Source organism: Ovis aries, chromosome 15 (genome assembly GCF_016772045.2).
Source record: "Ovis aries strain OAR_USU_Benz2616 breed Rambouillet chromosome 15, ARS-UI_Ramb_v3.0, whole genome shotgun sequence".
NCBI classification, from domain to species: Eukaryota; Metazoa; Chordata; class Mammalia; order Artiodactyla; family Bovidae; genus Ovis; species Ovis aries.
The window spans coordinates 75,442,127-75,468,950 of NC_056068.1; the positions used below are offsets into that span (position 1 = coordinate 75,442,127).

General features: G+C 44.7%; 1 protein-coding gene across 9 annotated transcripts in view; it reads right to left on the minus strand.

Annotated features, from left to right (window-relative positions):
• AMBRA1 (autophagy and beclin 1 regulator 1) overlaps nucleotides 1–26,824 on the minus strand; it is a 165,800-nt gene that overhangs the window by 118,263 nt on the left and 20,713 nt on the right. For 6 of the 9 annotated variants that reach the window (XR_006056427.2, XM_027979694.2, XM_027979693.2 and 3 more), the window contains exons 2-7: nucleotides 17,648–17,901; nucleotides 17,202–17,260; nucleotides 16,540–16,723; nucleotides 15,766–15,938; nucleotides 14,717–14,783; nucleotides 12,707–14,160 (exon numbers count right to left, since the gene is read on the minus strand). Coding sequence is in view for 8 of the 9 variants with exons in the window: in XM_027979694.2 (XP_027835495.1) it covers nucleotides 12,707–14,160; nucleotides 14,717–14,783; nucleotides 15,766–15,938; nucleotides 16,540–16,723; nucleotides 17,202–17,260; nucleotides 17,648–17,782 (2,072 nt within the window). In the remaining variant the exon portion in view is untranslated. The remainder of the gene's footprint in view (nucleotides 1–12,706; nucleotides 14,161–14,716; nucleotides 14,784–15,765; nucleotides 15,939–16,539; nucleotides 16,724–17,201; nucleotides 17,261–17,647; nucleotides 17,902–26,824) is intronic. The other 3 variants (XM_027979697.2, XM_027979696.2, XM_027979695.2) reach the window with 1 other exon arrangement.

The window sequence follows — 26,824 nt, forward strand, 5'->3', positions numbered from 1 at the left end:
ATAACCTTAACCAAAGAGGTAGAAGATTTATACACCGAAAACTATAAAACACCACTGAAAAAAATTAATGAAACAATAGACATCTCATGTTTATGGATTAGAAGACTTAATATTGTTTAAATGTCTATAGTACCCAGAGCAATCTACAGATTCAATGAAATCTCTATCAAAATTCCAATTGCCTTTTTTTTTTCTTTTTTTGCAGAAAGAGAAAAAAAATATCCTAAAATTCATATGGAATCTCAAAAAGAGTTCTGACTAGTCAAATAATCTTGTGAAAGAGGAACCTAGCTGAAAGCTGAACACTTCCTGGTTTCAAATCATACTGCAAAGCTACAGTAATCAAAACAGTATGGTACTGGCATAAAGATAGACATATAGACTAATGGAACAGAATAGAGAACCCAGATATAAACCCTTGTGTAAATCGCCAAATGATGTTTGACAATGAGGGCAAGAAGTCTTCACAAATGGTACTGAGAAAACTGTCTTATCTACATGCAAAAGAATAAAGATGGACCCTTATTTTATGCCACAGGTAAAAGTTAACTCAAAATGGACTAAAAACCTAAACATATGACCTAAAACTATAAAATTCACAGTTAGGGGGAAAGTTTTATGAGAAAATATAGGGGGAAAGTTTTATGACATTGGAACGGGCAATGATTTCCTAGATAAGACACACAAAAAAACACTGGTAATAAGAGTAAGAACAGACAACTGGGACTGCATCAGACTTTTAAAACTTAAGCAAAGGAAACAACAGAATAAAAAGGCAAACTACAGAACAGGACAAAATGTTCATAAGCTATTTATCAGATAAAGGGTTAATATCCAGAATATATATAAAGAACTCCAATAAGTTAAAAACAACCAAAAACCCAATTTTAAAAAATGGGCCATGGACTAGAATAGACATTTATCCAAAGAATATATACAAATGGTCAATAAGCATGAAAAGATGCTCAACATCATTTATCATCAGGGAAATAACCCTGCAAATAACCCACAATGACATATCATCTCATGAATAGTTAAGATGCAGCTCTCCAAAAACAAACAAAAAAAAAACAAAAAAACCCAAAACAGAAAATAACAATGCTGATGAGGATATGGAGAAACAGGAACTCTTGCACACTGTTGGTAGAACTGCAAAACTGTGCAGTTGCTGACACAGAGCACTGCAGTTCCTCAAAAAGTTGAGAATATAGCTACCATAAAACCCAGCAATATCAATTCTGAGTGTATGTCCACAGGAACTGAAAGCAGAATCTCAAAGAGACATCTGAACACCCATGTTCACTGTAGAATTATTTACATAGCCAAGGTGTGGAAGCAACCTAAAGGCCCACATGCAGATGAATGGATAAAGCAAATGTGGTATCTATACACAACTGAGTATTGTTCAGCTGTTTAAAAGGAGGAAATCCTATCCTAGGGTAAAACATGGAAGAACCTTGAAGACATTATGCTAAGTGAAATAAGCCAATCACAAAAAGAGAAACACTGCATGATTCCACTTACATGAGGATCTAAAGCATCAAACTCATAGAAAAAGAACACTGAACTGTGGTTGCCAGGGAATGGTGGGAGGGGGAAGTGAGAACTGTTCAATGATCGTTTCACTCTTGCAGGGAGAAACATTTCTGGAGACCTGCTGTACAGCTCTGTGCGTAGACTTAACAAGACTGTACGTTAAAAATTTAAGAGGGTAAACTTATGTGTGTTTTTTTTTAATCACAGTAAGAAAAAAGACCCCCAAAATAGGTTACATTTGCCATCAGAACAAAGGAAAGAAGAGGTGAAGTGGCCCAAGGAGACAGCAGGGAGACAGAGGAAAACTGAGGAACGTGTATGAACATGTGGAGGGGAGGAAAAAAGCAAAAGAGGAAAAAGATTCAAACTCATACTCTGCGATGCAGCAAAGGAAAAGGGCACAAGGTCAACAAGCTGCAGCTCTCCGTCCACGACACCGTCACTCTCTCCGCCTCTGACTCCTTCATCATTACATCTTCTACCCCTGCTCCTAACTCGATTTTAATGCTCTGGCAGGTTGACATCCAAATCAACGACCTCGTCACTGAAACCCACGCCTCTGTCCAAGGAGTTCTGCTCACAGGGAGAGGTGCAGACAGTCTTGTCCAAGATTTTACACAAGTCCATCATTAAAGGACGGTTCCTTTCATACTGCATAATCTGACATGACAGAGATCCGCGCACTCAACTGTGTCCCAGTCAGCAAATGAGCCTGGCACCCCCACTTTCCCTCTTTGGAAACAGAGGAGGAGTTTATTAATTGTTGCTATTAAAAAAAGTCAGGCAGTTTCTCAGGTGAGGAGGTTGTCGGCATGTCAGCCTACAGCCAGCAGGGGCGCCCTAGGTGGGTGAATTAGGCAGGAGGGGTGGGGTAGAGGAGAGAGTCCTACCACGTCCAGTGTCTCCCCCTGGTGGAGCTAAGTGGTAGGGAATTTAAGACTAGCTAATTAACGCAGTGGGAACCAACACAAAACTGGAATTAAGCAGGAAACAGAAAAGGATGAGGTCCATTTTTGTGTTTTTTCACCTATAGAATCCAGAAATCTGGATTTATGTAGAAAAAAATGAAATTTTTAGTAATAGTGTGAATGCCAAACAAATGTACCTGAAGGCTATTCTGCAATCTCTGGGCAAATGTTACAGACCCACCCACTAGAACCACATGTGCTCATGTGAACACACTGTCAGGTGCTTCCAAGAAGGAGCAGAAGATGATGTAACTGGAACTCCCCCCACCTCCACCCCATAAATATATAAGAAGCCCAAGAGGAGGGGGCGAAGTTACCTGCACAGCCCTAATGGGCTGGGACCGATTACAATAAGCAAAATACATCATGCAAACAGAACCCCGTACACCTGGTGTTATCATCTTCAGCAAAACCTCCAATGCATACTTTAGGGCACTGCTCTGCACAGATCCAGGAGAGAAGGGGACCCGAAGGGGGTAAATGAGTACATGGGAAACCGCTCCAAACGGATTTTGCAGTACACATATAGATCCCACCTGAGTCCCTGCAGCACTCCAACACTCCGAACTGGCAGAAGCGATTACATCTCTTCAGGTTCTCCATGTGCATCTACAAAGCACACAGCCTTCCCTACACCACGAAGCCCCAGAGAAAGGAATGGCGGGGGATAATTTACATCAGCCCAACAGGTGCTGATCTGACCTACAGTGGAGGAAGGGCTGTCTGTGGAGCCGACTCTGCCTGGACGACCTGGAGGCTCACACCCTCCCCAACATCAGGGCAAGCCTCTTCACTTGCCAACGATTCCCAAGATAGATATGGAGCAAGGTTAGAAAACCTTGCTTCCGGGCAGAGAGCAGAGGAAACAAAGAAATTCTTCCTGCACTTAAGCCATCAAAGAAATCTCACAAGAACAAGTACTTAGGACATCCAGTCCAAAGTACAGACAGAGGGCCCACGACCTACCTCTTCCGGGACTCTCATTATCATAACGCCTTTTATTACCATAGCACCTGACTCTCTTCCATTCCAAGTCATGTTCACATAAGCAGGGATTGGCAAGCCACAGCCTGTCGGCCAAATCTGGCCTGCTGCCTGTTTTTGTACAGCCCATGTGCTAAGAATGGCTTTTATATTTTTAAATAGCTGAAAAACATCAAAGGAAGACTATTTCATGACATGTGAAAATTATATAAAAATCGCATTTGTGTCCATAAGTGAAGCTTTTGCTGGCACGGAGCCACACTCATTCACTTCCATACTGTCTGTGGCTACTTTTGTGCTACAATGGCAAAGTTCAGCATTTGCGGCAGAGACCATATGGCCTACGCAGAGCCTGAAATATTTACAAGCTTGCCCTTCATAGAAAACGTCCCAATCCCTGATATACAAGACACAACCAGGGATCACTCAGAATTCAGAGGCTCAAATACAATGTGACTTGGTTGGGCAGATGAGCAGAGAAAGGGGAAAAGATTAACAGCAATGGCCACCATCTCTTCTACTCTATCCTCACCCTCAAATTGCCAAAGAGAGAAATGGGTTTTAACCATCCCTGAAAACAAATAAATATCTAAATGCTACCACCTCATGATGGGCAACAGATATCCGGATTCTTTGGATCATTTAGCAAGGCCAGGAAGACTAGGTGACCCAGAGCCAGTAAGTCAAGTGAATGTCAAAGACGAAATCAAGGTTATGTCTCCCTCATACACGGCTGCTGGAGAAGAAAAGCACAGAACACCTCCGGGTGGCAGATGTTGAGAATAAAAAAAACCACAAAGAAGTCATTCTCAACTTGGAGGATCAGACTCCTGAAAAACCCAGTAGTAGGATTTACTGCTAAGAAATTTAAGACTTTATGGGAGGGGAGGGGAGGGGAGGGGAGGGGAGGGGAGGGGCGGGGGGGTGGGGACCACAGGATTAAAAGCCCTATCTATGAATTTACGAATATCTACGAAATTATGTTCACTAAAACAGAAAATGTTATTTTATATGTTTTAAATTAGTAGTAATAAATAGAATTAATTTTCAATTGCCATTAACAATGTTCAACGCTTCAGCCCCAGCGATGGAGGCTCTGAACATGCATTCTCCTCTAGAGGCACCTGCACAAGTCCACAAAGATGCTGCAGCACTGCCTCTGTGCACAAACCCAGAAACAACGCAGACTCCCTCAACAGGGGACTTAATCAGGGTGCATGCGATCGTGGGGATACTGTACCACTGTTAAAAAGAATGCGCCACATCCAGACACATCAACATGGAAAAATGTCCATGACGCACTAAGTGAAATATGTAAATGGCGGGATACTAGACAGTATGATCCCATTTTTACAAATAAAGAAAAATGTGTTTTCATCTGCATAGAAAAAAATTCCGAAGTTAACACACAAGTTGTTAACAGTGGTTAGCAGGCAAAGGATATGTACTATAGATAGATAAATCACATGTTTTTATGTTTGAATTGTTACAAACGAATTCGTGTTAGTTTTGTGAGCAAAAAAAAAAAAAAGTCAGGCATCTCACAATTTGCATTTATGATCCCTTGCTCACTATAAAGCTTTCAGGCTCTCCCCTTCTCAGTTTTAATAACATGCTGTCATGGCTGGGGAATGGGGGTGAGGCGTTGCAGATAATATGCCTGCCAAGAGGCTTTATTTCTTTATTTATTTGGCAACTCTCATCCAAACATTTAAGGTCCTTCTAATTCTGACACAATGACTGACTCCCGCCTTCAGGTTTTCACCACAAAATACAGACACAAATTAATCTCAAAGTGTGTGCTGCTGGCCTAACTTTAATTTACCCTATTTAGCAGAGCCTCTTCAGTCTACTGCCAATCAGCAGCCACAGAGACCCTTTTAAAACATAAGATCATGCAACTGCACTTCCCAAGGCTTCCCAAATCTCCCAGAGTAAGACGTAAAACCCCTTAAATGGCTTAGAAGGCCCACATAATCTGGTCCCCATTACCTCTCTAACTTCATCTTCTATCACGCCATCCTTCGCTGTGCTCCAGCCAAGCGTTTCAGGGAATTTGACTTGTCCTTCTCTGCCGAGAACGTCCTTGCCCCCATCTCTACACAGGTTTCTCCCTTGCTTGCCTAAAGGAAGAGGTGTCTGCTCCAATGTCACCTTACCAGACTTCCTCTGATGACCCCATTTAACGCTGCATACTTCCACCCTAGAAACCCCTACATTTTAAAATATTTTTCTCCATAGAATTTACCACCACCTGGTATACTAGCTTATTTATGTGTTTACTTTCTCCCATTAGACTAAGAGACTCGACGCTGGTGTTTAAATAATATATAGTACAGCCCACAGGTACTTAGCAAATATTTGTCAATTTATGAATGAATAAATTGACCAGAATAACTATTTCACCAACCCAGGGTTATATAAAAAGACCCATGCTCCCTCATAGGAGCCTCCTCCTTTAGGGCCTGGGTTTATCTTCCCCTAGCTTCCCTTACTCTCGTAAAACTAAGCTGCTTAATTCCACCATCAGCTTTTTTGATTTCTCAAAACCTGGTTTTCTTTCTCCAGAAGGACCAAGTCAAGATTTGCCCATTCAGATATTAAATTCCCTTGGTGAATTTTCCTCTATTCATCGTCCTCAAATCCTAAACTTCTGAGTAAGAACTCAAAAGTTAGCAAGGGCTTATTTTAATTTGACTATCAAAGACGACAAGTCCACCAAATTTTTAGGGGCATAATCAGAGGTAAAGCAAAACTCTTTCTTAATATAAGGACTCTGCCCCCAGGAAACAACACAAAACCTAAAGTCATTTCAAAACTAAAAGAAAAAAGGATTCAGTTTAATAATGCTCAGACCCCTCCAAAACAGAATAAAAAAAAAAAAAGATGAGAGAACCCATTTTCCTCAGTCCCCAAACATCCAACTTCCAAGCACAACCAGTGCAAGCTTTCCACAGAAAACGAAAAGAAAACTTAAAGCAAAAACGGGCAACGGAGCCTTCACATCTAATTTGGCTCATTCGCATCTAATTTGAACTTGGTCAAGATCGAGTACTCCATCTCTGAGACTGCAGAGAGTATCCAGGGAGAAAAACAACGCGAGCACTGGCTGGCGGGGACACTAACAGCGCTGAGATGCCGCGCGGCTCCAACACCACGGCTCAGGAGGGGCCCGAGTCCTGTACCGAGTGTGCAGCTGGGGAGGTGAGCACAGCCCGCCTGAAGGACAGCGGACCGGGTGCCAAAGACTGCCAAGAGGCCTCAGCACTGGCAACACACAGGCTGGAGACATGGCTCCGTGGCGCGATAGCAGAGAACAAATCCCAGGGCACCCGAGTCAAGTTACAGACGGTGTCTTCACCATGCACAACTCTGGTCACGCCACTTGGTTTATCCAACAAGCACTCACTGAGCCGATGACCCTCCAGGAGACTAAAGGTGTGATATAATGATTTTTTTCCCCTCCTTTAACTAAGAAAGCCAAAAAGGATATACACTGCATACTGAATCACAGAGGATGTAACTTCCATTCGACAACTTGAATTCCATTTATTGAGCACCTACTGTGTGCCGGATACTACCTAGGTACAGTAAGGGGTAAGGCACAATCACTGCCTTTAGGGAGCTCACCGACATGCCTCTCTGTCATGGCCGTGACACTACAAGGAAGGTTCTATGACCGGACACAAACAGCAAAGAGGAGAAAGTGATTATCTGGGGCAGTCAGAGAAGGTTTCGCAAAGGAAAAGAGGCCTCTGGGTTAGGCTCTGAATAAGCTGAGTCTGTTGTTGCTTGATTTTAGATATATGAAACCCTGCAGACTCAGGTCAGTGGCACAGAACTACTTGAGGTGAACCCCTGCATATGTTACACTGAGAAGCCTGGTACTTTCCTAATTTCTCGTCTGCCTCCTGCCTCTTGTGGACCCAGGACTAGCCCCATGAACATAGCCATTCATGTATTTCCCTCCATCAATGACATTCTGCTGCAGCTCCAAGGAGAATCTCCATGTGACTAGTGCTGAGAGACTACGGGGTTAAGCACGTTGTTGGCTCATGAAGCCTCAAGAGGTTTCAGGCTGCTCTAACAAAGCAATCCCCTCACAAAAGTCTTAAAACAACAACAACAACAACAACAACACAGAAATCTAATGAAGACTTTCAATTCTAACCTTCTAGGGTCTGGGTCAAATTCTAAGTTTATAACCATGTCTTCCCCCCACTCTTCATCTGTCATAAGAAAAAAGTACAGATCAAAAGACATCTGTTCTCAGAACACAGAATTTTACAGTAAATATTTCAGACCTAAGACATCACCGATTCAATGGATACAAGTTTGAGCAAACTCTGGGAGATAGTGAAGGACAGGGAAGCCAGGCATGCTGCAGTCCATGGGGGTTGCAAAAAGTTGGACAGGACTGAGCAACTGAACAAGAAAAGGCCTTGTTACCTATCTGGAGAAAAAATGCAGTAACTTCAGCTAGGAAAGATTTAGCCCAAATTTGATTCCCCAGTTGTTGAGATTTTAAAAGTGAACTTCCCTAATGGAATCACTTTAAAAGGAATAATGAGGACTTCCTGGCAGCTGAGTGGTTACAGCTCCTACTTCCAACGCAGTGGATGCCAGTTTGATCCCTGGTCGGGGAACTAAGATCCCACATGCTGTGCAGCCAAAAAAAGAAAGAAACAATTGGGGTCTTCCCCGGTGGTTCAGCGGTGAAGAATTCTCCTGCCAATGCAGGAGACACGGGTTCAACCCCTGATCTGAGAGGATCCCATACACTGTGGAGTGACTGAGCCCGTAAGCCACAGCTAGGGAAGCCCAAGAGCCCCAGGGCCCGAGCTCTGCAACTAAAGAAGCCACTGCAATGAGAAGCCCGGGTGTGCACTGCAAAGAGAGCGGCCCCTGCTCACCACAACTAGACAAAGCCCGCACAGCAACGAAGACCTGCGCCGCCAAAGACAAGCAAATAAAATTATATATATGTAAAAAGGGACTTCTCTGTGGTCCAGTGGCTAAGACTCCACACCCCCAATGCAGTTGGGGCCTGGGTCCAATTCCTGCTCAAGAGACTAGATCCCATGTGCTGCAACTAAGCATTTGCACACTGCAACTAAAGGTCCCAGACTGAAGATGTCCAGTGCGGCAGCTAAGGCCCAGCACAGCCAGATAAATAAAACTAAAAATATTTTTTAAATAAATAAAAATATATTTTTTAAATAAATGAAAGAACTAATCAACGCAGTTCTGTGGCAAATAACTAAAACAGTGTTTCTCCCGTGGCCCTATAAACATCACATTGATTCCATTTACCCAGTGACAATAATTACAAATGAGCTATCAAAGCTCCAGTTTCTTACAAAGAAAAGTTCACTGAAGAGCCCCTCAGGCACTGATCTATAGGAGCAACAGAGGTTTTCACAGAGAAAACTGACAAAGCATTCATTTCAAATGAAGAGGAGGAAAGAGTGCCTTCTTTAGGACCCAGGAGTTCTGACTCCCGTCCTTGCTACAGGCACCTCTGTAAGTCACTTCCCCTCCCCATATCTAAGTTTCCTCATCAATTAGAAAAAGAGAGAGAGAGAGAGAGAGAGAGAGAGAGACAGAGGCTGGGCAACATAAACTCTACATTGCCTCCAGCTTTAAGGTGCCATTTAAAATAATTTTCTCTTTTCCTTAATACCAGCCTTTCACGGCCACAGGGACTGCTGCTGCAAGGAGCCAGAGTACCCTCATTTTCTCCTGCTGGCTCAAAGGCAATCAGACCCCAAAGGAAGCTTCTCATGGTGAAGCAAAGGGCCTGCCATCCAAGTTATAAATTGTAATCTGGACTCAAGACTATAGAAAGAGTCGCTTTCCACTGCCCACAGGCAAAAGGAGATAAACTGTGAGCTGGTTATCACTGTTAAGTTTAACACAGAGCTATAATGAAATACACACGGCTTTGTTTCATATTCTCACTATCTGAAAACACTATAGATTGTATCAGCGGAGGCAAGGATCAAAATATGCCTCCTTAGACTATCTCCTACGACAAAGCTGAAGAAGAAACCCCCTCCCTTCAAGCAGACGTGCGCACACAGCAATTACACCTTCTCGTCCCTGCCAGCCCAGCTGCAGCAACAGCCCAACAGTGACACCTGCTGGGGAAACTCCAGCAAGGGCCACTCGACAGCCAGAGCGCGTGGGCCCTCCAGGAGGCAGGAGGTGCTGCCGCTTCGTTCACACCAAGATGTAAGCTCTCAGTTTATGAGGAAGTGGTGGCCCTTCTCTAATGGGTGTGCACTTAGAATATTTTATAATACACCTCACTTTTGAGGAGGCTGTCAACCTTCATGGTACACACCTCATCTCATTCAGGCTCATCTGAAAAGAAGATGAAAGTCATCCATAAATAATGTATTCAACCACTGTATCAACACATTATTTTACAACGAGAACCATGTATCTGTATATTTTGAATTCAAAAAGCATACATATAATTATTTACAGCAAGATGACAAGGGGTTTCATCTTCTGCAACATACATTTTCTGAATACCTGAACTCTTTATTTAAACCACAAATACATACTACCTCTTGTCTACAAAAAATTTTGATAGATCCTTAATAACAGTTTCAGGGTTTTAAATGGCATCCATTATTAAGAAGTGACTATTCATATTTTAGTCACATGTGGCTACCTATGCAGCTCCTCAGATCACACGTGTCACATTTCAAACGCTCAACAGCCATATGTGGCTGGTAGATACTATACTAGATGGCACAGATACACAACATTTTATTAGACAGCACTGCTCTAGAAACACACTGGAGTATTTTCAAACAAAATTATATGATGTCTGGATGGAAAGGAAGGGTAGGGGGTACAGACAAAAGTGTTGAAAAATTTTGGAGTCAGGTGATAAGTATATTATGGGAGCTCATTTATACTACTTTATTTTTATATGTTTGAAGATTTCTGTAATCAAAAAATTAAGAGAAAGAAAACATAAAAATGGTTCACCTAAAAATGATATTATCACTTTAAGAAATACACCATAGATAGCAGCTTGGAAAAATCTTTTTTATGCACACCAGAGTTCAAATTTCCATTCAGCAACCTACTGGGTGACCTTTAACAAGAAACTTGACTTCTCTGAGCCTCTCTTTCCTCAACTTAAAGATGGGAAATGTAATACCTGCTTTGCACAGAATTACTCTAGAAATCAGAAATAATGCAAAGCTAAACACAGGACTAGGCTCTCAGCAATCGGTATCTCTAACTACTATCAAACGGTCGAGCGTGCTTTAAACGACTCGGGTATTTCTCAGCACAGCAACACATGAAGCGTGTTCTGCTAGAACTAGAGTGAACAGAGGCTGACCACAAGCCCACTGGTGCCAGAGCACCAGGCGCTCGTAGACTTTCAGAGCAGTAACTGAAGCCAGTCCTTTCTGGTTGCCTTTAAACGCACTCCCTGAATGCCTACTGCATGTCAGGTACTATGCTTGCTACCATCTCGTGCGCTCAGAAGCTCAGTCGTGCCTGACTCTGCGACCCCATGGACCGCAGCCCACCAGGCTCCTCTGTTCACGGGATTTTCTAGGCAAGAACACTGGAGTGGGTTGACGTTTCCTTCTCCATCTTACCTCTTGACAAAAAAGAAGAACAGAGTCTCCGGCTCCTGATAGGGGACATTATCCAAAGCAAAATATTACAAAGACGGCAATGTAAGAGATATTAATCCAGAACTGGCCTCAATCATATGGGCACAGTATCAGTCTGTCATTTCATCTATCTTTCCCATCATGACCAAGTCTCTCTGTGTTCTCAGTACTGCCCTTAAGTAACTGCTTTTATCTAGAATTCACCACACTCTTCCCTTCCTCAGCATGTGCTATTCCCCTAAAATAAAAAGGTCTTTCCCTTTCCAGATCCTACCCTTCTTTCAAGGCTTGATTTCGCAACGCCTTCTTTGATGATACTTCCCTTTCTCTGAAATTAGACTACACTGAGTCTCAGTACCATACAATGGAGCATTTGGCTCATTTACATTTTTTATATAATTACATGTAAATAAGTCTTGCCTCTACAACAACACTCTATACTGCCAGTGGGCAAAGACCAGGTACTAAGCTTCTTTTGTATTCCTGACAGTGCCCAGCAGAGTGCTGGGGGGAAAAAAAATGTAATTCAACAAGACTTATTAACTGGGCAACTCTCTAAAGCATCCTCCCAAAATAACAAGTACATGATGTGCACAATCCATATTCCCACCCTTGTCAGAAGCTTATGTCAGAGAAATTTCAGTTGCTTCAACAGAGGATGCAATGCAGAGAAATATGCTGCTTGAATCCAACAGGCATATTCTGGGAGTCGGTGATTACGCTAGATCTGACCTTTACAGAATTACAGAAAGAAGTCCCTAATAAATCAAGATAGATGCTCACGCAGCCATACACGGAACATGAGGTGGGCGATCAGCTACACCCACGCTGTGTCTTCCATGAAAGAGCTGCCCGGGATGCCGAGCCAAGTATGGAGAGACCTTCCTTCTATGAATCTCTTCCTTCCCCACCTGCAGGTGATGTCCCTCTGGAAGATCTACTCAAAAACTCTTAAGTAACTTACTGTCGAAAAAAAAAATATATATATATAGCTACAAGAAAAAAAAATAGTCCTCAATATATATCTATATACTATTTTCTTTCCCTTTTGTCAAGTCGCAATGTTCCAAAAGATGAGGTCTAAGAATTTGTCCAAAGCAATACAAAGACCCAATACACTAATCTGTCCCAAGTACAGTTCTCTTTTACTACTAGAAAGTTTTTTTCTCCCCTAGCCTCTCTGGGATATTGTGTTGTTTAACGATAACCAGTCCTGCACAGAGAATCCTTTAAGGAGGCCAAAAAGCAGAGCAGAGGAAGTACATGGCTCTACCTCCTCACGCCTCTCTAACCTCACCCACAACTCTCCTTTAAGGCTACACATCACGTGAGCTGAGCCAGAGTCACAGGAGAGAGCAGAGTCACTGGACTCAGGCTGCCAGGCCTTATCCTCTTTCTGCCACCACAGCAAGCTTTTCCACGAAGATGCAATGGAAGCTCGGGAGATCAGAACCAGATGCGTGGGTCCCAGACGCTCCAGATCCAGCCACTGAGACCCACAGGGCTGAAGGAAGAGGCACCAGGAGAAGAGGAAGGGACGTGGGAGGAGACCGGGCGGCATCTGCTTACCTCCTGAGAGAATCCTCCTCGGCGCTCTCCTCCGGCAGGTCCTGATGCAAGGCCTCCTGTGACACAGTTCCAGGTCGGCTGGCCTGGGTGTAGATGCGTTCCCAGTGGCCCGTCTCCTGGTTGAAGGCCACCCCCACAGTCCTCTCCTCCTGCGGGCCAGCAGAGCTGCCCAACTCCAGCCTGCTGGAGCTGGCCGTCTGGCCCTCAGTCCGCTCGAGAGGGGGCAGCTGGCTGCCACCCGCAGCCATGCCCTCGAAGGTACCGGGGACCTGCCAGGAGGAGCTGGCCTCGCCAGAGGAGTAGTTAGGTGTGCTTCTTTCCCAGCGCAGGGTGTCGTTGTTGAAGGTCAGCAGATTGTGGCAAGCACGGCACCGGTTCAGGTGGCCCCGGGACAGGTTGGAGTTGTTCTCGCTGCTGTGTGGGGTGGGCTGGTGGGACGGCCCTGGCCGCTCGGATTCAAGGTTATTGTTGAGCATTTCCTGGGCCTGCTGGGCCTGGGGGGCCTCCCCGCTGAGGCTCTGGTCCAGCTCCTGAAGCCGGTCATACTCCAGAAAGAAGCGTCTCAGGTCACACTGAAGCTCGTGGCGGATGCTGCCCGAGTTGTTTTGGCTGGAGCCGTTCCCTCCATCTGACTCAGCTGCCAACCCCGAGGCTGGAAAACCCCTCCCTTCTGTGGCTGAAGTGTACACAGAGGCTTGGGAGCCACCTTCCTGCTGTCGCAGCACAGAGAGCAGACTCACCGAAGAGGCGCTGGTCCTGGGCGGGGGCATGGACTCCGCCTCGGAGCGAGAGTTCAGACTGAGCACTGTCCGGGTCCACTCGGATCCCGTCAGCCCGGGGGCTATATCCCGGTGGTACCTGGAAGGGTGGCCAGACAGGGGGCCTGCCAGGGAGCGCCGGGGGGGACCCAGGCTGAGGTTGCGGAGCGTGTTGCCGGCGGTGCTGCTCTGGACCGTGCTGAAGGCCGACGGCCGGCTCAGGAGGCCCGGGTCGTGCGGCGCGGGCGAGGCCTGCTCCGGGGGCTGGAAGGGCTCGGTCTGCACAAAAGAAAAGGAAGGGGTAGGAGCCCTGGCGGAAGCAGGGGGGACGCTGTCCTGGTGTGGCAAGAGGGAAGGACCTCGAGTGCCCGAGCAGCGGCTGCAAAGGCACAGGATCCCAAGGTGCTGGCAGCACTCGGCCGTGGGGTGACTGACCCGCTGTCGGAGCCGGATGCAAGCGGAAGTCCTGGGGCGCTCCGTGGAGGGCTGAGGGGGAGGCGGTGGGGGTGAGGGGGTGGCAGGATCTTGCACTGTGCTTTGCTCTCCCACCTGGATGCCAGAGGAGCGGGAGGACAGCATGTGCAGGAAATTGTGGAGGAGAGGCGTCCGGCGCACTGGCTGTGATTGCAGGAGGGCCCGCTGACGGTAGTGCGACAGTTCTGTTCCGTCTATGGGGATCTCTGGTTCGTCATCACCCTGCAACGTGGACCAAGGCGGGGCGGGGGCAGAGCCAGGCAGTTAGGTAGAACTTCCAGGTAAATCCAGAGAAATTACTGATAATCATCCAAGGACAACACACATTCTAGAGAGGCAACAATGCCACCCTTGAAGCACTGAGAACTAACTGGGTCCAGATTCGGAATCATCATATGGTATCAAATCATTCACTTGCAACTAGCAACATTTCTCAATGAGTTCAGCAGGCAACCCAATTCTCTTACAATAGGCATTTCCACGACACGGAGGCTGTGAGGGGAAGCAAGATGTCAACCAGCCAAAGGCACCCGAACGACAAGTTATCCAACGCAGTCTGGTTACTTCTACTGGGACGATCACTCGGGGGTTTCGGAATGGACTCCCCCGTCAAGACCTACAGTTCTAACTTTGAATATGGTCTGCGGCTAGTTTTAAATCTTGACTGGAAAGAAACACTTGGACGTTGAAAATTTAAGTCCAATACCATCAGAATCCAAGCACTACTTGAACAAACAACCCACAGTTTAGATGGAGTTGGACCTGCTGACTAACTTACCTGCTGATTAGAGGGGTTAACAATTGCTGTGAGTAAGTAGTGTCCAAGAGGATCAAATCTCACCAGACTGAAAACACAGAAGAAATGGACAGAGACATGGAGAGAGAAATTCTGTTAACTGAGGAAAGGAAACCCGGGAGAAAATTTCTAGCGATCGTTACTGACAACTGCGGGATTTACCCAGGCATCCACCTAATGCTAGAGACTTCCAAAACTTTCAAACAGATTAAAATAATAAAGCTCACTCCTTCTTGTTGCGTCCTCACACCTGCCAGAATAAGGGAATACATTTCACAAAAAATAATTTCAAGAACACCCCTGGGCTTCCATCCCAGGAAGCAGCTACATTAAGCACAACAGCCGCTCCTGGCTGAGAGCCAGTCATAATGGTAAAGCAGAGGACGCTTCCATACTCTGCCACAGGTTCGCGCCTCCCCTCGCACAGCTGCTACACTGGCAAGAAGCATGAGGGCTGGTGACAGGGAACAGTCTCGGTGTCAAGCAACCCACCTGAGGCTAGAAAATTAGTGAAGATTCAGTGGCAATACCAAGAGGCCCAAAGGGAACCAGTGCCTCGACTTCAGTTCAGGCAGCATGCGCACTGACTTCGAAGGCTACGTATGTCAGTGTTAGCAGACTTGATACCTCTCTACATCTCCACTTTCCATTTTGACTAACAGAAAACCAGGGGTGAGCAATTTACCCACCAAGTTCCTCACCGCCTGAACACCTTTTGAGGTTCAAAACAAACAAACAAACAAAAAGCCTTTATCCCAAACCAGATCGCTTTGAACCTAAAAAAGATTCTAAAGGCCTTCATCTACGAAGACCTGAAGATGAGGCCAGTAAGGAGCAGCTGAAACAACATGCACAGCTTCCCGGCTGATTGGCCAACAGTTTAAAAGGCATGAAGAGCCACAGGGATAACACCCCTGCCCTGAGCTGGGGTAATACAGAGGTAACAATCTATCTTCTGGGGCGAAAGCACCCTTAAATGTTCTCCGCATGTTAAATCTACGCCAGACACTGCTGGTGCCCAAAGCGCTCACCGGACCCGTTCCATCTCGCTAGCTGTTTTCACCACGGCAAAGGGTTCCCGGCGACTCCAGTCCCAGAAGTGGATCTCGTTGGCAGTGGCAATCAGCAGAAGCTGGGCCGTGGGGTGGAAAGCCAGGGAGGCAATGGCATTGTTGCTATCTGTGAACCAGCTTTCACTGCCACCCTGTGAATGAACAAATCCAAGGCACTCTCAAGTTACAAGCTGCCAGTGAACTAAGTCAATTTCAAAAAAAAAGGGTTCAGGTAGGGTAAAATGACTCCTTGTAGGGCCTACTTTAAATATGTCTTCTGAAAACCAGATACAAAACCAGTGATCGGGCAGTGTCACCAAATTTACTAGAAAAACATTACTGTCAATTCAGTTCTGTCATCTACAATCTATAAGCAATGAGCACCTGTTTCTACAGTCTGTGAAGACTCAAGGTTTGGTGCATACCACAGTACACAACAACCCATTAGCCAGTCTCCAGGACAAGGAGCACACTGCTTTGACGATCATGATCAGAATAACAGTACAATCCTTGATCTAAGAAAAGAGAAATCCACCCTGACAACGTCTCAGCAAGTCCTGTACCTTGTCACAATGGGCAGACAGTTAAATAGGGTGTTCACCTTGAAATGGAACACCCCTCTCATTAAGTAAGCAGTAACTACTAAGTACTCAGGGACGGTCCTGGAACATGGCCAGTCTCTCCTTCAGAGTCAAGAACGCAAGGGTAAATAAGTCTCTGCATCTAGAGTACCAAAGAAAAGGAAACGCTTACGTGTAGATCCCAGATCCGAACCTCCCCATCTAGGCAGCCAGAAGCGATGAGGCCTGAGATGGTGGGATGAAACGTGACGCACCACGGAGTGCGGCGGTGTCCAATCAGAGAGTGAACACACTTGCCCGTCTTCACTTCCGTGATATAGATGTTATGGTTTACGTGAGTGGAAGCCAAGAGGGTCCTAGGGAATCAACGAAGAGGAAGCCAGTGTACAGTACGTTGGACGGAAACTGATGCTCATTCCCCGTCCCAACATGGAAAACTGCACCTTGGGCTTTACTAACAACAGAAACATTCTCATCTGTCAGAGCTTTTGGCTTCTCCATTCTGTCCCCAAACGACACATAATCCCTTCAGAGAATACTTTTTCCAGCAGGGAAAATTATTATGCTATCAGTGGCCTATATCACACAGGCAAAGGATTGAGAAACTTTCCAAGTTTTGATCATCAATGTTCACAGGTTCCTTTGCTTATTCCCATTATTTTAATGGTTAGCACTGGTCATCTATTTCCCATCTTTCTGATAACACTGGCAAAGTTCTGTTCATACAGTGCCTCAAAGAGTCTTCAGGGATTTCACTTGGATGAAGCTCAGCAAAATACACAGAAACCAACGCTACTTCAAGTCTCAGGTAAAGTTTAGGTAAGAACTAGGTACCTGTCTGGGCTGAAGGCCAATAAAAAGGTGGAGCGTGGACTATCCGGCAGTTCCACTCTCTGAGAAATAAAACAAACAAAAGTTAGAACACATTACTTATAAACTATGGCTCACTCTATCTCAAAAGCACCATTCTACATAGATTAGTATTTACAGTGTAAGCTGAAAAACTGGAGACAACGATCAAGCTACAAATGGAGACAGAGAAATCTAAATTACCTTTGGGAAATCTAGCTGCAAAGGAAAAAGATATTTCTAGCCCATTAACGCTTCCATATTTGTAAACACAAAAACACAACACCCCAAAACAAAAAACCTAAGTTGGATATATCAATTCTGCTGCACAAAGTAGACGGCGTGCCAACTCTGTGTCACTCGCTCATTCTAAGGCCTCATTCTATTGTCACCCCTACAAGTCCTATGTGAAACATAACCAGTGTTCTTACCTTGCCCTCCCACTTCATACACCGGGTTTTATCTTCAACCAGCTCCTGCAGAAGTCGCTGAGCTCCAAAGGTCCGAGTGCCCCGTTCTCGCCCCCAGAGAATCCGGACAGCATTCTTCTCTGGAATAACCTTCATGGCGCTCAGTAAGCACTCTCACACCAGGCACGGGAAGAGGAGGAGCGAGCAACAGCTCCACACACCGAAGCAGCTAAGCTGAGGCCATTCAGATCCTTGTAAGTTGTCTTCATGGAAATCTAAGGTAAGACATTTAATGTCAAAGAGCATCTATTCTGCAATCAGAGGAAGTTCCCACCTCAAATACGACTCTAGCTTAGAGACGAAAGTACTATTCTCTTCATATGTAATGACACCTTCTCAGAAAAGCCGCTTCTTCCATAGCTTTTCGTCCAGGAATATCTCACCCTAAATCCCTCTTCTGTCCTCCATAGCTCAGCCTCATATCCAAAAAGCAGAACGGGACTTCTCTGGTGGTCCAGTGGCTGAGACTCCAGACTCCCAGAGCAGGGGGCTCGGGTCTGGTCCCTGGTTGGCAAACTAGATCCCTTATGGCACAACTAAGACCCAGGGCAGCCAAATAAACAAACAGAACTTAAAAGGAGTCATTCTTTTTATCAGGCAATCAAGAGCTTTCACTTCTAACCAAAAGGGCTAAAACCCTGTCAAAAACATGACAAATCACAACATTTGTACTCCCTGCTGTTTGCCGCGCTGCCTGCCTAACTGCTGCTGCGGCTGCTAAGTCACTTCAGTCGTGTCCGACTCTGTGCGACCCCATAGACACGGCAGCCCACCGGGCTCCCCCGTCCCTGGGATTCTCCAGGCAAGAACACTGGAGTAGGTTGCCATTTCCTTCTCCAATGCATGAAAGTGAAAAGTGAAAGTGAAAGTGAAGTCGTATCCGACTTGTAGCGACCCCATGGACTGCAGCCTACCAGGCTCCTCCGTCCATGGGATTTTCCAGGCAAGAGTTCTGGAGTGGGGTGCCATTGCCTTCTCCGGCCTAACTGCTAGGACCCCTCTGATCACTTGGGCAGCCTCCAAAGCAAAGGATGGGTTACTGATTTTAAAAGGTTATTACTTGAGGTACGGTTCTTATGTACTAGCTTCAGTTCTATCTCCTACCTAAAAGCAAGAGCACAGAACTACTTTGAGGTACCTTTCTCATTCTCTTTTCCTCATCTCCACTCAAGTTCCAGAACAGAGGGTAGAGGAGCAAAAAGAAGAAAAAATTTCATTTCCTTTCTAATCATCCACGGCAAGCCTTAACAGCATAAAACTGTCACAAAATAAACACAGATTCCACTAAAATGTCAACTAGCAGCAAAACACACACACGTGAAAGTTAAAGAAGTTTGAAAATACATATATAATTTTTATTCATTGTGGCACTGTTACTTCAACTCTGCTATGAAAAAACTTCAAACAGAAATGTTGAGAACCCAGTAGAATAAATATATACTGCTCATTACTTAAGACTCAAGAATTGTTAATATATTGTCAGATTTGCCTCATTTGTCTCCATGGATAGATATATAGAAGGGTCCCTTTTAATCTTCCTGTGAACCATTTCAGCAGGCATGGAGACAGTCTAACCCTATATACCTCACTGTGCATCTCCTGAGAATGAGGACATGTAGCTTCCTAACTACAACACTATTTACCACCATTATCATCTGTGCCTTTAATACACCAAATACTCCAAAAAGAGTCTCTAATACTGGTTAAAAAAAAATCCAGACCCCAATCAAGGCTCAAGAAATGAATTTGGATGATGTCTCTTTAGCCTCTCTCATTCTAGAATGGCCTCCAAGTTTTATTCTGGTTGGTTTTGTGTATGGTTTGTTTGTTTACAATCCAAGCTTTCTAAAAGGACCAGAACAGTTGACTTGTTGACTCGTAGTTGACTGTCATATCTCACTTATGTGTGATTATTTCCTCCCAGTGCCGTTCAGCTTGCCTCTCTATCCCTAACACATCCTGTGAACACTGACTCGATCGAGGTTGAGAGGCTTGGGAAAGGATGCTTCACAGGTGATGCTACCTACGTCCCTCATAACGCAGCCCATCGTGCTCTCAGCTGCTCCACTTGGTGAGACCTGGTAAACTACATGATCGTCCGGCAAAACATGATCACTTGGTTGAGTCTGTAACTGCCAGAGCTTTTTGTATTTCCTCCTTTACAGTAAGCAACCTGTGGCTAATGTTTGGCACCATGTGAATATGCTGTTCCTCTTCAACCTTGTGCTTAACAGCTCAGCAGTTACGGATGATTCCTTCATAAATTATTATTTCATTTGGGGGCTAGAATATGTTGATTTTCCAATTCCATCCTTATTATTTCTACACTACTGGCATTCTTTTGGAAAGAATAACTGAAGTAGAGTAAATGCTTAATTTTTTCCCATAATTGCTACTTATTATCTGTAATAGTAAAAACGGGACAGCCCAAGTGCCCATCTAAAGGGGACGAGATGACTTACTATAGTAAGGAAGATTCTCTGGGTAGTGATAACAAAAGATCTTCAAGATACATTGTTCAGAGGGGGGAAAAGCAAGCAGCAGAATAATGAATATAGCAAGGCTACCTTTTGAAACAGAGGAGAAACCAATGGGCCTTCAGTTAGAGACTGAAGGGGCAGGAGGCCAAAGACACAGGTGGAGGCTGGCCTCTGAGCACACCCATGTTACGGCATTCTCATTGCTTAATTACCTATTCAAAATTTATTCTTAAATATTTGATGATGGGAAGAAAATGTTAAATGATAAAGACAAAACATAAAGTTTATATATACAGTGTGATCTCAACTTTGTTTTTTAAAAAAATCTTTAAGAATAACGATACAAAAAATTATAAAAAGCGTTAACCATGGTTCTCTTTGGGTGGTAGGATTATAGGTGACTTCATCATCAGGAAAGGCACTGTTCATTTTCTAAATTTAAAAAGTAATAATTGCTTATTGTAAAAAGTCAAACAATAATAAACTCTTTACAGTTTATGAAAGGGTTGCAATCTAAAAAGTACACAATAAGACGCATCCAAATACAGGAGGGAAAATACTTATTGTCTGTGCTGAAATGAGATTTCTGCTTGGAATATTAAAATAGAAAAAGTCGGAAGAAGCCTACAGAAAGATGTGACTCTGAGTTCCCAGTTGCATATGGCACAAAGTTCGTCAGGAGTGATTAAGGAACAAACTCCAGCCTATATCCTCAGAGTACAGTTTTCATCCGCCAGCAGCACACAAACGTAAGGATGTACACACTGTGTCAGCACGGTGCAGGCCAACCTCCCGAATAAACTGAGGATGAACGAACTAAAAGGAAATTATCTCCTTGGTGACTGTGACAACTCATGGTTCAAAACCAAAAGTCTGGAAGTGAAACTGACACAAAGCTGAATAATTACTAACCAGGAGGGTGGCAGAAATACAGTTCCCATCCATTCACTTTAATCCTTAACTGAGCCTGTAATTTTTCTTACAGCCAATCATTCTTTTACCTAATTTAGAGGTCTTCAGCAGAAATGAGTTCTGAGGGTTCCTAACAGTGCTGTGCTTAGTCGCTCAGTCGTGTCCGACTCCTTGCGACCCCATGGACTGTAGCCCGCCAGGCTCCTCTGTCCATGGGGATCTGCCAGACAAGAATACTGGAGTGGGTTCCCATGCCCTCCTCCAGGGCATTTTCCCTACCCAGGGATCGAACCCAGGTCTCCCGCACTGCAGGCAGATTCTTTACCATTTGAGCAACCAGGAAAACCCAGTGTTGTCCTATGGTGCAACATTAAAACTACTTTGAGAGAAACGTATTTAAACCATTTATAATCTTATAACATGTGGTGGAAACAGCAACAATCCAATTCCTAAAAAAAAAATCTGACCTTCTGACCTCATGTAACTCAAGAGGAAGAAGAAAATATAGGTCACAGACACCGGTGATTCAGAAAACTGTGATGCAATCTTAAGTTCCTACACAAACCAGAAGGACAAAGGAAGAGCTGCTACAAATACCAGTTATCAGGAAAACTAAAAAACTAAAGCTCGGGATTACCGCAGAGCTTGTCTACCACCTCCCAGAGACCTAAACACACCAACGGTTCAAAGACGACAAGTCTGAGGGACAGCAAGAAGTCGAAGGGACTAAATCAACTTCACAGTCTCTCTTTTGTCGAAAAAAAAAAAAAAATTTGCTCTGTTTCTTTAAAAGGATAAGGGGCCTTTTCCTGATACACTCCTAACAGCCACCTGAGAAGCAATTCTACTTTGTTCTCCATAAAGAACAGGAGCTGAATCAAGCTGCAGCTGGGTGGGCCTGTGGCTGAGGGAGTCCTAGTCGAGGGTGTTTCATTCCTCTCTTTAAAAAGGAGAAAGAAACAAGTTGCCCGATCTGGCCCTTAAGTCAGATTGGGACAAAAGGTGCCAAGAATCGTCTTTGTGACACCGTTACACAGGCCCCCAAGTCAGTTCTCAACCACTGAAAGCCTTGTGCAGGTACAACCAGAAGGACACGATTAGGATACGTGTGCAACACAAATGCCAAGATCCGCCCACCCCCATTTCTAACCACTTCCCCCATAACATGACCCATCACTCTATAAAGATGGGGAGATGCTTAATTCTAGGACATAAATTATACTTAACAACCACTAATAAAAATCACCCAGAGGGGATTTCTCTGGTGGTCCAGCAGTTACGATCCCATTTCCAATGCTGGGGGCATGAGTTCGATCCCTGGGTGGGGAACTAAGATCCCACATGCTACATGGCACAGCACACACCCCCCTCAAAAAAAAAGTCGCTAAGATTATGCACAACCCAGTGGAAACTGAAGTCAGACTTACAGGTTCCTCCTGCAATTAAAAAAAATTTGTGTGGCTGTGCCGGGCCACCAGTGCGGCATGGGCTTTCCTGGTCTCGGCAGTCGGGCACTGCTCTCTAGCAGCAACACACAGCCTCCCCACAGCGGCAGTTTCTCCTGCTGCACAGCACTGGCTCAAGGGTGCTCGGGCTTCAGCTGTGGCGGCACGTGGGCTCAGCAGTTGCGGCTCCCGGGCTCCAGAGCATAGGCTCAACAGTTGAGGCACACGGGCTTAGTAGCTCTGCAGCCTGTGGGCTCTTCCTGGACCAGGGACTGAACTCGTGTCTCTTGCACCGGTGGATTCTTTACCACTGGGCGATCAGGGAAGCCCCTTCCCCTTGCAATTTGATCACCTTATTATGCTAGCAATTTCACTCCCCCTTCTAGCAATATGACTTTGGACAAATTATTTAAGCTCTTTGAGACCTGGCTGCCTCCTCTGTAAACAGGAATCATGCTACTGGCCTCATCAAGCTGCTGTGAGGCTCTAAGAAAAGCATGGTAGAGCATTAAGACCCCTGCTGTTACTGTCGTCATCATTACTGAATTCTCTTTGGGGTTCACCATGGTTTCTCTCACCAAACAGTGTGCCTAGCCATCATGAAACCCGAGACCTGCGATGCCATGATTCCCAAGGGAAGCAGATTGCTGAGAAACATTTCAGAGGCTATTACCAGACAACAAATTAAAGGAAAAGTATTCATTTCTGTGGAAAAACATAATTAAATGAGATTTGGGCTACTTATACATAAAAAAGTGAATTAAAGAAACTAGATTCAGCGACTTTCAGCTGAATCTGTAAAACCTGGCCAATAATTCACACCCCAAATCCTCCCTACCAATAGCATTCCAAGGGTATGAATCAGAAAGTTATTAGGCTTGGAAGGGACTATGAGAATGCAGGCCAATGACCTCATTTATTTGAGTAACTGCATCTCTCCCCACTTCACCGTGCCCATGTAGGCAAAGGCTAAGAGTCCAGTCAGCCATGTAACACCAATGTATATCCAAAAAAATAATTCAGGATTCAACCCAAGGTTAACTCTTTAAAAGGAAAACAAAAAATCCTTTACTCAATCTAGGATCACCTGCATAAGTAAAGTTCTCCCAACAACTGGAAAATTAACTACAAAATGTCAGATCTTTAATTAGAGGCCTACAAGTATCCAAGTACTCTTTAGAAACTCCACGTGGGTGGAAATACACAGGGTATTTCTAAAGGGCTTTCTAAAAAACTTCAAAAACTAGCAGTTTTGTTTTCATCAATAGGACTTTCTACAGGGCATTTCAGGACACTTCTTAGGACGCCGTATATGATCCAAGTCCAAAATGTAAGCACCGTAGCAGCCTGCCTCTACAGGCACATCCCTGCCTCTACAGAGCTCCTGCCTGACTCTTGGAGTAGACTGAATGTGGGAGTGGGGCAGGGAATTGGGGGCAAAGCACCACAAATCTAGGACTGAAAAACAGGGAACAAATTCTGAAGGGAGACGTATCTGGGGACATAAAAATTTCAACTATCACTTGAACTGTGTGCAGCCTGCTACAGGAGATCTTAGAATATGCCAAACTGCTAACTGTGGCTTAAGTCTACATAGAGAAACCTTAATGTTTAATCTTTTTATCTATAATTTCTAAATAAGAGACAGTGTAGTAGATTTATATATGGGTCCTGACAGGCCAACTGAACCCAGCTCTGTCACTTTCTCGGTGAAAGTGTTCGACACTGAGTCGTGTCAGACTCTCTGTGACCCCATGGACTGTGCGTAGCTCGCCAGGCTCCTATGTCCATGGGATTCTCCGTACGAGGACACTGGAGTGGGCAGCCATTCCCTTCTCCAGGGGAAGCTTCCTGACCCAGCGGCTGAACCTGGGTCTCCTGCATCGCAGGCAGTCTTCACCGTTTGAGCCACCAGGGAAGCCCCTGTTCTCAGTACAAGACAGTTTCTTGGAATAGTTACTGAACTTCCTTGTACTCCAGTTTCATCATCTGTAAAAGGCAGCATGTATATGATAGGATTACCACTAGGATTAAAAGACTTACCAAATGAAAAGTGCTTGCTATTATATAATTCCAGTGCTTGTACCAAATAATACCTTCTTTCTATAATGAAGAATTACAGAATGGCAATAAGAAAAATATATTTAAGGCCACAAAGTCCTATAAACAATCAGCCAGGGACTTCCTGGTGGCCCACTGGTTAAGACTCTATGTCCCCAATGCAGGGGATGCTGATTTGATTTCTGGTTCAATCCCTGGTCAGGGAAGATCCCACATGCTGTGTGGCGCAGCCAAAAATAAATGAATAAATAAGTATGCAATTCTAAGAAAAATAAAAATCAGCCAAATTAAAGAAAATTATTCTAAGCAAATTGAGACTGCCACTGCAAAAGTCTCCAACTCATTCTGTATCAAAGATATCTTACCACTGTCACCTTTAAAAAATAATTAGAAAATCTCAAGACAGTGGTTAAGACAATAACAACTCTTTCATCATCTTATTCATTCCCACTGTCCTCAGCATAAGTAACTCACTTATAATCCTCAGATACACGAAGCCCTAAAAGAACAGGAAGTCACACTGTCAGCGGTGGGTTCAGAACCCAAACCCAGGCGGTCTGGCTCCAGTCCAGATGCTTCATTACTACAGAACACTCCTTACTGCCTGACACAAAACCTCCTATGAGGTCTCTCCTGTTTCATGCGCTGGTCTCACATATAGTAGGCCCTCCATCAACGTTTCACTGTCTCACCGTATCAACTGGAAATCAGCCTGCTTTGTATTTTTAATGTTCATTTCCCCAAAGGTCAAGAAACTGAAGAATCATGCTGAGGGGAATTCCCTAGTGGTCTAGTGGTTAGACTAGACCTCACTTTCACTCCCAAGGGCACAGGTTCAATCCCCAGTTGGGGAACTAAGATCTCACAAGCTACAGGGTATACCTAAAAAAAAAAAGAAAAAAAAAATCATGTTGAAGAAAAATGAAAAGAAAAAATTCTCACTCCTTCCTTTACAGCAGTTTATTTACATAGTTTCTGGGAGAAAAGGGGACTTTAAAACCTTCAACCAGAAATAAATTTGATAAAGTACCAAATAAAACTACATCATGAAATTCAGTTACTACGTATTTACCCTACAAACCCACCAACTCCATCCAAGTAAGAAAAATTACCTATTAGGAAATAGAGATCGATGCCACAGTAAATTTACTTTTGTAAGGCAACCAGAATAGGACATAAATCTCAAAAAACACAGTCAACAAAGAATGTGAGTGAACAAACTCTGTCATGTCTGTGCATTACCCCTTCATCCAACATGAAGTATGACATCAACACACCTGGCGAAAGGAAACGCGGAGCCTGCGCGCAGAGCCCTGTGTCAGCCCCTTCTCATCCACAGAGCAGATGCATGCGCTAGTGGCCACCCTGCACGGCCAGAGCTAGGATTCTCCACACCTGGGTCTGCCTGCCTGGGACAGATCCTCTCCAAGGACAGTCTCCATCAGTTTCTTCTACCCTGCTCCCATGCTGCCCTACCCATCAAGAAATAAGAACATATCCCTGAACCCGGGCGGACCGTGTGACTTGCGTTGACCACAGAATGTGGCAGAAGTGATGATATGCCAATTCCAGGCCTGGCAACATCCACTTTCACCCTTGGAAACCAATCAACAGGCTGCAAGGGAAATTCAAGACATCACACTGGAGAGAGAGGCCATACAGAGAGGTCCTAGATGATAAGACATTACTCAGAGAGAGGCCACACTGAAGACTATCTAGGTCCCAGACCAATGAGTTGAAACTCTGTTGTGCTGTCTAAGCCAGCTGTCTAAGCTGTCTAAGCCAGCTGTCTAAGCCAGCTGAAAACAGACAAGTGAGCGACCCCCACAGATGTGACACAGAGCAGAAGAGCCGACCGGACGAGCCCTGCCCACACTCCTGCCCACAGGGTTGCGAGCAGCAACAAATCATCACTGTCCTAAACCACAAATGTGGAGGTGGTGTGATACTACGGTTTATAATAAGAAAGACACATTTGGTCTTTGTCCTCACTTTTGCACAGATTTCCTAAAACACTTGAAATTTCCTGAGTGAGAGAAATCTGTCATTCATAAGGAGCTTCTTTTAAATTTATAGGTTGACTAAGGGTGGCACCCCTACAAAGCCTCAGGATAGGGCTGGTCACCAGAAAAACCAAGTGATTAGAGGAAAAAGAAAGGGGATTAGGGGTTAGATTGGCCGGGAGATTAAGCACTATAAAAACTACTGAACAAGATTTGATGACCTTCCAGATTGGTGAA